Below are 16,127 nucleotides of genomic sequence, written 5' to 3' on the forward strand. Positions count from 1 at the left end.
GATTTAGGCTGGATTTTAGATTTTGGCCCCTTCTCTGATTGAGTTCGACACCCCTAGGTTAGAGTCAGCGCTTGGACTGCAGGGTCACGGGTTCGATTCCGGTCAAGGGCATGTACCTCAGTTGCAGGCTGAATCCCCAGCCCCGGTTCGGGTGCATGTGGGAGGTAACCCATCGATGTGTCTCTCTCACATTGATGTTTCTCTCTCTCTCTCTCTCTCTCTCTCTCTCTCTCTCTCTCTCTCTCTCTCTCTCTCTCTCTTTATTCCCACCCCCTTCCCTTCCACTCTCTCTGGAAATCAATGGGGGAAATTATCCTCGGGTGAGGATCAACAAAACAGAAACAAAAAGAGAAACGGGCCCATGGTCACACAGCAAATCGGAGGCAGAACCAGCCCCTGGGGTCTGCCTGACTCAAGTCCACACAGCAAACCGCTCCCCCCGGAGACCAACAGCGCAGCCAAGCCTCCGACATCTCAGACCAGAGGCCCCCCAGCTGCTGCCCCCGCTGCCGACGACGCAGCACTCTGCGGCCATGTGGGTGAGCGTGCCTCTCCCCGCGGCAGCCCAGGGCTCTCAGTGAGTCAGGTGGTGACTCAGGTCTGGCCTGGCTGGCTGAGGAGCTGAGTCAGGGAGCACGGAGCCTCCAAGGGCCGCTGGCTCCCAGCCAGAGCCCCTCAGCACCAGGGACCGACCTCCCACGCTGCCCTGGGCCTGCTGGCCACGAGAGCTGCTCCCGCTGGGCTGACCCCGCGTTCCTCGGCGCTCTCGATGGGGAGCAGACTCCTGCAGAGTCTGGGGAGGTGAAGGGTCACTCCTGGTTGTCACAGTGATGGAGGAGCACTGCCTACTAATATCACCAAAAGTCCCGAAATGGACAAGACAGCCAGGCCCACAGAGCAGGAGCACACCCCATGTGCCAACAGCGCCCACTGGGGGGCACCAGGTGAGCCCCGCCCCTCTCTGAGCGCCCTCGCAGGGAAGCGTCCTGGAGCCCTCAGCACCTGATCGAGACACCCACACACATGCCCAGGCCCCCTAAAACCCAGCCTGAGCGCCCCGCGGTCAGTCTCTGCTGCAGGAGCCCCTGCGGACACCAAGGTCTGCTGGTAGACACTCACTCAGGCTGTGAGATCTCGGTATTGCGTTCACGGGGCCCAGAAACACGAGGCCTCCGCCTCCCGAACAAGCACCATGACCGTGAACTTGACAGCTTGGGGACCACAGAAACCTAGGACCTGAGTGTCCCCGGACTTCCAATGTGAACGGTGAGCCTTAGACCAGTGCTCTCAACCTCTCTACTGCCGCAGCCCTTTAATCCAGCTCCTCGTGTTGTGGTGACCCCCGACCATAACATTATTTTCGTTGCTACTTCATAACTCTGACGTTGCTGCTGTTATGAATCGTAATGTAAGTATCTGTGTTTTCCAATGGTCTTAGGCGACCCTGCTAGAGGATCTCAACCTGTGGGTAGCAAAATGTTATGGTTGGGGGGTCACCACAGCATGAGGAGCTGGGTTAAAGGGCCGTGGCAGTAGAGAGGTTGAGAACCGCTGCCTTAGACTCAGCCATGGAAGCCTGGAACCTGAGCGCCCCAGACCTGGACGCCACTCAGGCTGCTCCAAGCTGGTGCCGTCCGCTCCCGGGCCCAGAAGGCGGCTCAGCGGTTAGGGGGCCGCTTCAACCCGAGACCCCCATCCCTCGCACCGGCCTCGGCTGCCTCTGGCTGTGGGCCCTGGGGAGCCCGAAGGTGCATGAGCAGGTCCCCGGGCTGGGCTGTCCTCTAAAGAGGGGCCCACAGCTCTGCCCTCCACCCCCTCCAGCAGAGACCCTCTGGTCTCCCAGGTCTGGGGCGGGAGGGTGGGGCCCGGCCTCCATGCCTGACTCCTGCCCCCAGGCCCTCCACTGAGCTCTCTCCTCACCAACCAGGCCCAGCGGCTCAGACCGCCCAGGGACCATCATCACCCCAACACCCGACTCGGCAGGGAGGCCAGCAGACGTGGGCTCAGCATGTGCCTCCCCCAGCCTTTCTGGGGTGAGCCTCATCACCCCCGCCTGCACCCCCGCATCCCAGGCGTCTAAGACCGGGCTCAGGCCCTATGCTGTGTGGCCTCAAGCACCAGTAAGGACTCGGTCCTGCTGGGTGGACCCCGAACACCATAAGGCCACCGAGTCTGGGTCCCAAAGCCGCCTCCTCAGCAGTCCCTAGCTGCAGGCTCACCTCTACAACCCGTCCCATGTCATAGCTCAGTGGTCCTTCTGAAACACAGGTCTCCGCACACCGCATCCCTGCCTAACCTTCGCCCAAAGGACACAGGCCGGCTCTCATCAGCCCGTGAAGTCTACAACGTCTCCCACTACCCGCCAGCCTCATCTCGCCACACTGCCCCTCACCCACCCACTCCAGCCCTCCTCTCCGGGCCTCTGCTCCTGCCATTCCCCTGCCCCACTGCCCTCCCCACCGGACACCACTCATTCCTGGAGACTCAGCTCAGACACTGCCGATGTGTGCCCAGCGACCCCCCGAATTCGCTGGGGTCCAGCAGCAAACATGACAAGCTCAGTCCGTGTCCTGGTTACGAGGTGGCAGCCCCCGGAGGAGGCCAATGTTAGATTCAGGTGGTGACAACAGACTGAGTGGCTGAGGGGAAATCACAGCGGGCTGCCCTGAGAAGGCGACACGAGCTGTGATTTGAAGGATGCAGCAAAGGACTTGCCCGGGTGAAGGGAGAAGGGAAGATCATTTCCGGCGAAGGGAAGAGCGGTGGGATGGGCCTGAGGCCTAGCAGAGCACAGGGGAGGCGGCGTGAAGAGGCTGGGTGAGGGGCACACCGGGTCTGGGGGGCTGGGGCAGGACTTGGCTGAGGGCAGAGGGAAATGGTTTCGGGTCTTAAGCAGGGGGGTGACATGAGCAGACTAGAGGCAACAGTGAAGGCAGGCAGATTTGTGAGGGGCTGCTTGCCGCTGCCTCGGGCCCCAAACAGATGCCTGACCAGGAGAGTGGGGGGGGGGGGGGAGAGGGCTCGGTCCCTTCTAAAATGCACATCAGTGACCCTTGGGCCCTCAGTGGTGGGATCAGCTGCCTGGGGCCCATGCCCAGGGGTCCCCGTCTCAGCTCTCATCACCCCCGTGGGCATCATCCTCCAAATGGTTCAGCCACTGGGGGCTGGGCCACGGGCCAGGGTCTCACTTAACTCCGTCCCCAGTTCCAGCGCGGAGCTGGAGTTCACACCTGAGGGTTCACATCTGAGAGTTCACACCCGAAGATTCACACCTGAGGGCTCACACCTGAGGACTCCGGGGCCAGCTGGCCACTGGCAGTCGGCAGCTTCTAGAACGTTCACATCAGCAGGTCCTCATCAGCCCAACCTCCGTGCCTGACGCCTCCCCCCAGATCCCCCACTGAGCTCTCTCCCCACCAACCAGGCCCAGCGGCCTCAGGCCTCCCAGCCGCGGCCAGCAGGCTCCTCGGGGAAGGGGGCACCCAGGCCGGGCCCCACACACCCAGGCCACTCGAAGGATATGGGTTACACACCATCTTGATGCACCAGTTCCGGGGGCTGGTGGTCTGACGCAGGCAGAAGAAGGCCACGGGCGCCAGGTCCGGGTGGGGGACATCAGCGCTGGCTCCCTCCTGGGGCTCCTCCAGGCCCGGAGGGGAGGGAGGGGGGCTCCCGGGCCCCGGCTGCTCCGTGGCTCCCGGCTCGGGGGCCAGGGCCACAGCGGAAGAGGCGGGCGGCGAGCAGCTCTCGGCCATGTCGGCGCTGAGCAGGGAGCCTGGGGGAGAAAAAGAAGTGACACATGGCGGGGGGAGGCCCGGGACACGCTCCCCAACCAGCTCCCCCAGCCCCAGGCTGCAGGCCCCACACCTCGCCCCCTGGGCCCTCCGTCCTTTCCTAGCCCCTGGCCATGAGAGGGGAAAGGACTGCGGGCCCAGATGCCTCCGAGATGGAATCCACTTCCAGGCTGGGTGGTCCCAGGGCAAGGCTGGCCAACCGCAGTTTGAGGAGGTGAAGAGTGAGGAGAGTAAAGCCTTAGATTGTGCCCTAGGTGGTGTGGCTCAGTGGATAGAGCATTGGCCTGTGGACCAAAGGGTCGCAGGTTCGATTCCAGTCAAGGGCGGGTACCTCAGTTGTAGGCTCCTCCCCGGCCCGGCCCAGGCTCATGCAGGAGGCAACCAATCGGTGTGTTTCTCTCACATCGATATCACTCTCTGTCTTCCCTTCTCTCTTACACTCTCTCTAAAAAATCAATGGGAAAATATCCTCAGGTGAGGATTAAAAATAATAAATTTTTTAAAAAAACTTAGATTGTAGTTGTCATATTAGTTGTGTGCATTTTTTGAGTCTGGAGTTGTGTATTCATTGTATCATCAAACGTAAGAAAAATTCTCAATAAAAAGGGGAGAGTTACTATTCAGACAGACATTACTGCCAGGATAACACGTGTTACGAAGGAGAAGTTGGGGTGCTGTGGGACCAGAAACTGGGGGACCTGGGCAAGCAGAGAGGAACTGAGGGCAGGCTCCCTGAGGAGGGACCCACCACCACTGCCTCACAGAGCCGAGAGAACCTTATGCACCGACCTCTGGTTTACAGGTGGGGAAACTGAGGCCCAGAGAAGGGACAGGACAGACACACAGCCAGGTAACAGCAGAGACAGACTCCCTCGGGGCCAGCTTCCAGGTGTCTGACCTGTGCAGCCCATGAGCCCGGGGCCCGTGCTTGCTCTAATGCTCTGCTATCCCCAGCCTGAAACGTAATGACGTTTGACGCAGGCCCTGCCGATCAGATAGCCGGTCCTGACTCCACCTCCAGGGTGCTTGTCTTGTCCTGGTCTTGTCTGAAGCTCACAACAGCCCCAGCAGGGTTATTGTGCCCATTTAGCAGACAGAGAAGCTGAGGCCCAGAGAAGGGAGTGCCGTGCCAAGTCCACACCCAGGGGGCATGGGCAGAGGCCAGATTCCCCGCCCCAGCCCAGCAGATGCAGTGATGGCTGACGGTGCTTCAAGAGGCTACTAATCCCCGAGTCCTTATCCCCGGGGCTCCCCTAAACCCCAGAACCCGGACAGTGCCAGGCTGGGCCGTGGGAGCTGGAGAGGAGGCCCGAATGCTTTGCGCCCGCCCAGCTGCCACCCGTGGCCGCGGAGCTGTCTGCTGAGCTGATGCATTTGGACGTGCCCCTGGCTCTCAGGGACAACGGGCGGGAGCTGGCACCGCCTGTCACTTCGCCCGGCTGGTCAGGGAGGCCGTTTCCTCTCGGGCTTCAGGCTTCGCTCTCGGTTCCAGAAAAACAACCACAGGCCTTACATAAGCTCCCGAGCACCTCGGCCCGCCACGTGCCAACCCCTGGGCTGAGAACTTCCTCCCCGGGGCGGCTCCCGGTCTGCCCACTCTGTGCCAGCCCGGGAGCCCACAGGTCCCTCACGCCAGCCAAACGGCACCTCCTCGGGGCCCGGAGCACTGGCCGCCTCCTCCGGGCCTCTCCCCGGAGCGCTCGCTCCGTCAATCCCACGCCCTGTTCTCCCAGGCCCTGGAGATCCCTTCGTTCACTTGTCCAACGATATTTCCTGAGCACCTACTATGTGCAGGCGCCGTGCGGGCTCTGGGGCTCTGCCGGTGAGTGAGCCGGACTTGGCACCAGCCCTCATTCACCGCGCCAACACGCCCGCCAGGGGAAAGACGCGAGTCAATTAATCTCTCTCCCTGGGTTTCCACAGCTCTTATCACCACCGCGCATAGCGTCTTCTTTATGGATTTCCATCTTGATGATTGAGCGTCCGTCTCCTCGCCTGAGAGAAGGCTGTAAGGAAGCAGGGCCGGTGGTCTGTTTTGTTCACTGCTGTACGCCCCCCGTGCCTGGAACACACTAGGTGCTCAAGAAATACGTGTTGACTAAAGTAATAAAAAGTGCTGGGGAATAAACAAACAAGAGAGAAAGGTGGAAGTGGGGGAAAACCACCTCGTCCTCTCTAAAGAAAGAGACATTTAAGATAAAAACAGGAATCAGACGCCTCGCCGGTGTGGCTCAGTGGTTGAGCGCCAACCCACGACTCCTCATCAGAGCACATCCCTGGGTCACATTACAGGCTCGATCCCCAACAGGGGGGCGTGCAGGAGGCAGCCGATCCATGAGTATCCCTCATCACTGATGTTTCTATCTCTCTCTCCCTCTCCCTTCCTCTCTCTGAAATCAATAAAAACATATTTAATACAAAACAAGGATCATAAGGCATCATCTTGGGGATCTGTGGGAAGATGCTCCAAGTAGAAGGAATCGCATATGCAAAGTCTGGGGAGCCAGAGTGACCTCCGTGCAAGGAACAGAAATGAGTGCAGCAGGAAGCCATGGGAGGGGTTATGTAAGGAGGGGTGTGCTGAGGTCTGTGCCTGTAGGCCTCCCCTCTGAGGGTGGGAGGGAGGTGGGCGGAGGGGCAGGGCTGGAGCAGGGAGGGCCACAGGAGGCTGGGGAAATGGGCTGGCCGAGGCTGGGATGTGGTGGAGGTGAGAAGGGAGGGAATACACTGTAGAGGCCAGAGAAGCCAGGCTTCCTATTGGCCCAAGGCCCCCGCACCTAGTATGGCCAAACCCTTCTGCACCCACACAGGGGGAAAGCTGCCCTGGCCTCGGAGGTCACGTGTGATCACCCCCTCTCCAACTCCCTGTTTAGCTGTCACCATGGGTTCTTGTCCTTTATCTCTCATCTCTCACTGTGGGGCTGCTCCTGACCACGACTGCCAAGGTCACCCCCAGCACACACCCTCCTCCCCCCTCTGGCCTGTTCCTCAGTGACCACCCTCCTCCCCCTCTGCCCTGTTCCCCAATGACCACCCTCCTCCCCGCTCTGCCCTGTTCCCCAGTGACCACCCTCCTCCACCTTCTGACCTGTTCCCCAATGACCACTCTCCTCCACCCTCTGACCTGTTCCCCAGAGACCACCCTCCTCCACCCTCTGCCCTGTTCCCCAGTGACCACCCTCCTCCCCGCTCTGCCCTGCTCCCCAATGACCACCCTCCTCCACCTTCTGACCTGTTCCCCAATGACCACTCTCCTCCACCCTCTGACCTGTTCCCCAGTGACCACCCTCCTCCCCCTCTGCCCTGTTCCCCAATGACCACCCTCCTCCCCCCTCTGCCCTGCTCCCCAATGACCACCCTTCTCCCCCCTCTGCCCTGCTCCCCAATGACCACCCTCCTCCACCTTCTGACCTGTTCCCCAATGACCACCCTCCTCCACCCTCTGACCTGTTCCCCAGAGACCACCTCCTGCACCCTCTGACCTGTTCCCCAGAGACCACCTCCTCCACCCTCTGACCTGTTCCCCAGAGACCACCCTCCTCCACCCTCTGACCTGTTCCCCAGAGACCACCCTCCTCCACCCTCTGACCTGTTTCCCAGGGATCACCTCCTCCACCCTCTGACCTGTTCCCCAGGGACCACCCTGTTCCCAACTCCCTTTGCCCTGTGCCTATAGCCAAGCGCCTGTCCCCAGCTGCCCGGGTGCCTATGGCTGGAAGCTTTTGGGGGCTGGCAGCTGGGCCCACCTGGGCACCATCCTGTGGGCAGATGGAGCCTCAGAGTGGAGTGGACCTGCACTAAGTGGCAGCACTAGAAGGTTCAAACTAAGGTCCATCTGGCCTCAGGGTCACAGCCGCCTCCACACGCAGTGTCCTTCCTCTGGAGGCTCCGGGGAGGGCCACCAGGCAGTGGTGTGGTAACTGGGCTGGCGCCATCAGCAGGGGCTGAGCAGAGCAGCACCCACTGTGTCTGGGGCATACACCCACCCCTGACTCCATCAGCCTCTTGGAGTCTCAGCTGTCCTCTCGGTAAAGCTCAGCTCCCTTCCTGCTGGCCCCATGGGCCCCTGTGAATACAAGATGTGGATGGGAAGGCTCTCTAGGACCCATGAAGGTGGAGGTCCCAGCATGCATGGAGTCAGCTAAGCCACCCCCAGGGGCTACCACCCCATCCCCTCTGCCATCACTACCATCTCTACCACCATCATCACCACCACAATCACCACCACCATCACTACCATCACCATCACCACCACTATTACCATCATCTGCATTACAACTATCACCATCACCAAGATCATCTCCATCACCAAACCTCCATTGAGACCATCACCATCACATACATCAACACCACACCACCACCATCACCTCCATCACCATCACCACTATCACCATTATCACCATCACAATCACCACCATCACCACCATCACCATTACCACCATCACAATCACCACCATCACCACCATCACAATCACCTCCATCACCATCACCACCATCATCATCACCACCATCATCATCACCACCACCATCACCACCATCATTACCACCATCACAATCACTACCATCACCACCACCATTTTTATCACCATCACCACTGTCACCACCACTATTACCATCACCTCCATTACCACTATTATCATCAACACCACTATTATCTCCATCACCATCACTTCCATCAACACCATCACCATCACCTCTATCACCACCACTATTACCATCACCTCCATTACCACTATCATCATCACCACCATTATCTCCAGCACCAGCACCACCATAATCTCCATCACCATCACCTCCATCAACACCATCACCATCATGTCCATCAACACCATCACCATCACCTCCATCACCATCACTACTATCATCACCATCACCACCATCACCACCACTATCATCACCATCACCTCTATCACCACCATCACCATCATTTGCATTATCATCATCTCCATCACCTCCATCACCATTATCATGACCACCATCACTTCCATTACCATCACCACCATCATCACAGCATCATGAAGGCTCTCTGTCTGACTGCGCCAGGCAACGGGCAAAGGGCTTTCTCTGCATTGTCTATGTTGATTCCCACACAGCCGCAGGATGTACAGGCCATTGCCATTCCTCCTTATGGGGAAGGAGACTGGCCCAGGGAAGTCCATCAGTGCCCAAAGTCACCCTGTGGTGCAGGGCAGAGTCTGGTTCCCAGCTCAGGTCACTGAGCCCGGGCACTGAACCATTGCAGGCACCAGCTGGGACAGGGACAGGTGCCCTGAAACAGCCTTTCCTCCCAGCTGAGTCACAGGCAGTGGGGTTATAGCTGCTCGTCGAGCTAAGATCCCCAGTGTGGGCAGAGAGACCCCAAGTGTCCCAGCTGTAGGGAACCTCCTGGAATCCTCCAGCTGGCACTATGAAGACCTAGGGATGAGGTGTAGGGAGGCCTGAGCCTACACAGCTTGAGGTCTTGGTGGAGAAAGACCTGAAGCCTGGCCTGCTCACCCCAGACATTGCGCGCGCGCGTGTGTGTGTGTGTGTGTTCACAGGCACACACAGGCAGCAACTTGCTTATTTAACAGCCACACATCAGCTAATGTCACAGCTAGAAAAACAAGCAACAAATTCATTCTGAGAACATGAAAACCCAGGACTCTCAGAATCGTAATATCTTAGACTCTTCCAGAACATCAGAGGCCCCAGATATTAACGACAATAACCTTAGACTCTATAGCGTGGCGTTTCAGAGCCTGGGCGCCGGAAGCCGAGACCTGTGCTGAGGGTCCAGCGGACACCAATCCACCTGGCACACCACTCAGCCTGGCAGGGTCCTCGTGCCCTGTCTATACACTGAGGGTGACAATTGCTCTGCAGAAGGGCCGCGTGAGGATGAGCCTGGGTTACACACAGGAAGTCCTGGCCACACACCAGACCCTGGGCCAGCACAGTGAGCCCATGCGTTCATCCTGCGTGTGGGCGCCATCAGCCGTGGAACCCCAGAATCCTGGAGAGTGGGTCCCCAGAACACAGGGTCTGCTGTCAGACTCCTGTGCTCCTGACCTTCATACAGGGAATTTCTGAAAAGATGGGCCCCAAAGTGGCCAGATCTGTCAGCACACAGATACACAGACGCACACTGTCACACAGACACACGTATGCTCTCTTACACACATAGACACACATCTCACACACTCACTATCATACCCAGATATACACTCACTCACAAATACACACACTCTCATATGACACAGTCAAACACACAACACACAGATGCATACTATCACACAGACACAAATAGACACACATTTCACACACTCACTAACATACACAATCAGATATGCACTCATACAGATACACCACTCTCATACTGACACCGTCACAACACACAGACGCACACTATCTCACGTATGCTCTCTTACACACATAGACATGCATCTCACACACTCACTATCATACACAATCAGATACACACTCACACACAGAAGAACACACTCTCCCACTGACCCAGTCACTCACACACACACACACACACACACACACACACACACACACACCTACCCACACAGACGCGCACACCTCCCTCCCGCACACACACGCCAGGGCAGAGGCTGCCTCTGGGGCCCGTAGGAAAGTCTTTATGAGGCTGCAGGAACCTGCCTCCCGGAATCTTCCAGATGCTGCCCCAGAGCCCCTGGAACCCGCTGTCTGCTCCCTCTGCCACATGACAGCGCCGCAGATGCTTGATGACAGCCCGCCCGCCCGCCCCCAGCCTCCTCGGCACAGCCCCCTGTCACCAGCTCCCTCACCCATTCCCTGGGTGACAATCTCCAGGCCATCTACCCCTTGGGGCCTCACCCCCAGCCACAGCCTCCTTTGCCTACTTTCCTCCTCCACACAGGCTGGGCTGGGTTTGCACCGGGCCGCCCAGAGTGGAGCAGAAAGACGCCTCCCTGGTGCTGCAGGGGGCCCTCTCCTGACGCAGCCTGGGAGCCCCAGAGCCTGGCTTGTAATCCAGTCAGGCTGCCGCCCCCGTGGGGCCTGTGGTCCACTGGTCTCCTCAGATCTTCTCCAGAGGAACGGCAGCAAAGACAAGGCTCCTCTGGAGTGCAGGCGAATGCCCGCAGACTGGCCCCCAGGTGCGTGACCTGACAGGAGACGGGAGCCCGCCCCCCGCACTGCAGCCACTTGGGTCCTGTCACCGCGATCCACGGCGAGCCCTCCCAGCCCTCCAGGGCTCGGTGAGGTGGGCTAGCAGCCCCTCCCACGATGGCCAACAGGAGTGTGGACAGCGTTCTCTGCCCGGCCCTGACTATGTGCCAGGCACCCCGTGACAACCCGGTGAGGAAGCGATTTTCCTCCCTCCACCTTACAGAGGAGGAGACGGAGGCACAGAGAGGTGCAGGAGTGTTCCCAAGGTCAAGAAGTACTTGGTGAGGGAGCTGGGCTCTGGATCTGGGAGCCCCAAACCCAGGTCACCAGCTCAAGGGCAGGCCACGGCCAGCAAGCTGCAGCCCACCGCCCAGGGCTCGGACCCAAGACCCCGGCTGCGTTGGACACGTGGGGGTGCGGGCCGTGGAAGGCTGTGGGAGCACGAGGTGGTCGGATGCCCTTGAGCAGGTGCTGGGTGCCTGTGGGGTTCTGAACACACGGCTCCCCGGCCACACGTCTGTCACAGGCGCTGCCGTGTGTTTGTCAGCTCTCAGCCTTATAACAAGTGCCAGTGAGCGCCACTGCTTGCGTCTCCACCAGACTGTTTGAGCACTTCCCAGCAGGTGACTCTGCTGATCAGTTTTCACTCGCTCGGCAGTAATGAGGGCCTCGGGTCTGAGTTCAGCCACCAAGCAGGGGGAGCCTGGTCCCTGGTGGGAGGAAGGGTGTCCTAGCAGGAAGAGCACTGTGTCTGGAGTCCAGGGCCCAGGTTCGAGTCCCAGCTCCGCCCTCACCGCATCATATAGCCTCATCAAGCTTTGTTGGCTCTTGCATAAAATGCAAACCTGTTTCTCTATCTCACAAAAAGGATAGCAAGCTAGAACAGAGATCCGGAAAGTACCTTCATGGAAGAAAAGCCGTTTCGTCGCACCGGGCCCGGGCTGGGCGCTGTAGAGACATTTGCAGGCCTTACAACACCCTCTGAGGCGGAAGGCACGTCTCAGTTTCACAGGAAGCGGACGCTCCGCGATGCTAAGTGCCTGGGCCCTCAGGGCTGTTCAAGCCTCTCCGGCCGGGACGAGGGCTGAGTGGTCCAGGGAGGAGGCTACGGCCCTGGACCTCCTGAGAGTGGCAGGTGGCCCTCGCTGCCTGCCCAGTGGTCAGCGGTGGGGAGAGGGAAACCCTGGTGCTCTTCTCATAACGCATCATGAGACACAAGAGCAAGAGCCCCAGACAGGCCTCTGAGATGAAGGCAGAAGGTTGGTGAGGCAGGGCCAGGCCTGTGCTGACCTCCACCCTGGAGAATCCACTTCCTGTTCATCCTCTCCTGCTCAAGGGCGGCCAAACACCGTGTGCTTTCACAGCCTTCCCTGGCCTGCACCCCCATGGGTCAAACACAGCCGAGGTCTCCCCTCTGAGAGCCCAAGAGGAACCCAGGCCCTGTGCCCACATGGCCCCTGGCACAGGGGTGGCCCCAGGCCCCTCCCAAGGGCACAGAAGCTCCAAGAGGGCAGATTTTTGTCTGTTCCCTTCTGTTCACTGTAATGCCCACCAGTGATGAGAACAGGGCTTGGCGCATAGTAGGTGCTTAACAAATACAAGAGAGGAAGGGAGACACGGAAATTGGGGAGTCAGATTTGTTTTCTCCCTTACCCTGGCAGCCATGAGGGGGGCAGGGGGAGACTCAGCCCACATCTTTCTGAACATCTGCATCCACGGGCCCACAGACCTGTGGACCCACAGACATGGAGCCACCCTCCACAGGTGCGCAGACACCCACAGCCCTGCAGACCCACGGGCCCTGGACCGTAAGGTCCCCAGACCCTGCCTGCTCACACACCCACAGAGGCCCACAGACCACAGAACCCACAGGCCAGGCGCCCCCCGGCCACACACCCACAGCTCCCCGGGCCATCTCCGACCCCTCAGCCTCGCCCAGGACCCCTGGGGGCACGAGGGTGGAGGGCACAGGGCAAGAGCCATCCTGGGAATATGTGGGAAGAAAACATTCCGCAGGGAAAAACAGGAGGGAGGGAAGAGGTCAGAAGGGAGCGGAGGCTGGGAAGGAGGACGAGAAGGGAAAAGGAGGGGGGTCGGAGACAGAAGGAGGACCCTGCAGCCTGATGGGGGGGGGGGTCTCCCTGGAGCCTGCACACAGCCCAGCCTCCCCTCTTCCCAGACGCAGCGTTTGAGCACCTGGGGCGGAGGGAGGGCGCTCAGAGAACAAGGCAGCCGAGGGAGAGACAGGGGGATCGAGGAGCCCTAAGAGCCTGTTTCTTACCTTGGACAGCGCTGGAAGGTGTTGGGGGGCGGGCAGCTCCTGGGGGGTAGGGGGGACAGAGTGGTGCCTAGAAACAGACTCCCCTAGGAGGGCTGAGGTCCAGGGGAGCCCCATGAGGGCTCAGGGTGAGGGTGGAGGAGATGGCGCTGGAGGGGGTCTAGGGGAGGGGAGCTGGAGGTGGCCCCTATAGGTTCGGGGTGTGGATGTGGGTTCAGAACCAGAGAGAGGCTATAGCCACACTGGTCGCTGAAGCTGCCTCCCGCTGGGCTGCAGGCTCACGAGGGACAGGCCGTCTGGAGCCGGGGTGGAGGGTGGGAGAGGCGGGTTCTCCCAGCAGCCTCAGCCTCTCCCGCCCCATCCAAGGTCAAGGGGAGTCGGGGAGCAGGGACAGGGAAACAACTGCTGCTTGGGAAGCCCTGGGGGGTCTGGAGATGCCCTCTCAGGGGCAGCTGGGAAGGGGCATGGGAGAAGGGTGCAAAGAGTCCCTCCTCCATGCTGGCCATGACGGTCCCCAGGGGCAAGCCGGACAGCTCTGAGCCGCCAGGAAGGGAGCTCCAGGCGGCTGGTGCCGGGCCCCGCAGTGGTTTGCGTTTGGTGCTCTTTCAGCCCCACTCCCACCATCCCATGTGACCTCCCCTTTCCTCCCTCCCCCCACTGCAGCCCCAGAACTGCCCCCTCCAGGTCGCCCTGCATGCCACCCACTGGCACCCCCCCACCTCTGCTCCGAGTGGACGGTGGAGGTGGGAAGGGGACAGGGGGGCTCCAGACGCCCCTCCATCCCCATCCCAGCGCCTTCCCGGAGCCTGAACAGGAAGTGTGTCCCGCAGGGTGGACAAGGGTGCCCACAGCCAGCACAGGAGCCGAGGGGAGACACTGGTCCCAGCCGTGTGGTGTGGGCAGGGCCTGAGCACTGCAGCCCTGGCTCCTCCACCAGACCTTCCCACAGGCGAGGCCACGGACCCTCACCCCCATCTCCACAGCCTTCTTCCTGCGCCCCGGTGCCTGCTGGGGAGTCTCAGCGGCTGGAGACAGGACAGGCTGGCTCCCTGCTCAGCCAGCCTGACCACGCCAGCCCCTAGGACGCTCCTCACATGCGTGTCAGACCCTATCACACCACCCGGCACAGACGCAAGCGCCCTCTCTCTCTCTCTCTCTCTCTCTCTCTCTCTCTCTCTCTCTCTCTCTCTGACACACACACACACACACACACACACACACACACACACCTGGCCCAGCACACAGACACCCAGAATCAGAATGTATATATACATATACATATATATATAGCTCAGGGGTCTCCCACAGCCAATCTCCCCCACAGTGCAGGCCCCGGGACCCTGAGAGGGAGAGAGACACAGCAGAGCAGGGACTGGTGCCTTCGCGTGGGCCATCCCAGAGCCCCCTCCTCCAGGCAGCACGAGCACCCCCAGGCCTCTCACCCCCAGGCCTTCTCACCCCCTCCCCCACAACCCCCTACATGCCACCCAGGACACAATTAAAACCCAATCATCACAGACACTCATTATGTAACCGCCCCAACCTGCTGAGGATTCTCTCACCCCTGAAGTCTCCGCTCTGCCGGCCTGGCTGCGTGCAGGAGGCCTCGGGCACCCCCTGGTGCTGCCAGGGGAGGGTCGCAGCGCCGGGGCCTCGGAAAGTTAACCGTCGCCGGGATTCCCCGCTTCCATCCGCTCCCTTCCCCGGCGCCCCGGCTCGGCCCTGCCAGGTCCGCCGGCCGCAGAGCCGCAGCGGCGGGCGCGGGGCGCGGGGCGGACGGACGCACGGACAGACGGACAGCCGGCCGCCCGGCCTGACTTGTTGAATAAATCCCAATCCCCGCAGCGCCGTCTCCGCGGCTTCAGCCTCGGCACCGGGAGAACTTTCGTGGCCTTGGCGCGGGCACCGGTCAAAGTTTCCGGTCCTCCCTCCCCAGCACCGGCCCCGGAGGCGCGGCGGGGGGCGGCCTGGCGGGCACGCGCGGGTAGGGTGCCCGGGTGGGGTGCCCGGGTGGGGTGCCCGGGTGGGGGTGCCGGTCCCCAGGAACACACGAACGCCTCCACCGAGAAAGAACCGACGCGCCAAGAAACCTGCCTGGGGATCTGCGCTCTCCCTTCCCGTCTCCCCCACCCCCACCCGCACCCTTACCCCCACCCCTACCTTCCCCCTACCCCACCCCCTCCCCCCACCTACCGGGCGCGGGCTCGGCGGGCGGCGGGGTCCAGGCTGCAGACGCGGGGGCGGTGCGGTCCCCCAGCCCGGGATCGGGGACCCCAGCCGCGCCGCCCGCCCCGCGGCGGCTCAGGATCAGCTGCGCCCCCGGGGCGCCCGGGGCGGCGGGCGCGGGGCGGCGGGCGCGGGGGCGCCGGCCATGGCGCGGGGAGCGGCGGCGGAGCGAACCCGCGCGGACGCGGACGGAGCGGAGTTGGAGCGCGGGGAGCGGGCGGCGGGCGGCGGGCGGCGGGCGGAGCGGCGGCAGGTGCCGGGCGGGCGGCGGGCGGCGGGCGGGCGCGGGCCGGTCCCCCCGGATGGGTGGATGGGTGCCTCGGGCCGCGGGCTGGCGGCGGGGCTGCGCGGGGCTGGCGGCGGGGGCTGCGGAGGCGCGGAGCGCCGGGTGCGGGCCGTGCGGCGGCGGCAGCGCCGTCCCTATACTGACACCACATGTCTTCGGGGGAAGCTGCAGGCGCGGCGCGGAGGGGGGGGCGGCGGCGACAGACCGACCGCCGCGGCCGGGGAGCCCCCCTCCTCCGGAGGGCAAGGAGTCCCCGGCTGGTGGCCACCCCTGGACACTCAGGGCCCCATTACCGACCACCCCCATGTCCAAGGCGCCTGCTGGCCACCTGACACCTGGATTCTCGTGGAGATGCTGTGAAAGGCGGGGTGGGGCCCCCACTGCCTAGTGAGGGGCTGCCTGC

General features: G+C 61.5%; 1 protein-coding gene across 1 annotated transcript in view; it reads right to left on the reverse strand.

Annotated features, from left to right (window-relative positions):
- CACNA1I (calcium voltage-gated channel subunit alpha1 I) overlaps positions 1 to 15,551 on the reverse strand; it is a 96,946-nt gene extending 81,395 nt beyond the window's left edge. Inside the window, exons 1-2 of the mRNA XM_045587468.1 lie at positions 15,406 to 15,551; positions 3,523 to 3,775 (exon numbers count right to left, since the gene is read on the reverse strand). Coding sequence (XP_045443424.1) covers positions 3,523 to 3,755 — 233 coding nt within the window. The 5' untranslated portion in view covers positions 3,756 to 3,775; positions 15,406 to 15,551. The remainder of the gene's footprint in view (positions 1 to 3,522; positions 3,776 to 15,405) is intronic.
- Positions 15,552 to 16,127: the final 576 nt, after the last annotated feature.

The sequence above is a fragment of the Pipistrellus kuhlii genome, unplaced genomic scaffold, assembly GCF_014108245.1.
Source record: "Pipistrellus kuhlii isolate mPipKuh1 unplaced genomic scaffold, mPipKuh1.p scaffold_m20_p_3, whole genome shotgun sequence".
NCBI classification, from domain to species: domain Eukaryota; kingdom Metazoa; phylum Chordata; class Mammalia; order Chiroptera; family Vespertilionidae; genus Pipistrellus; species Pipistrellus kuhlii.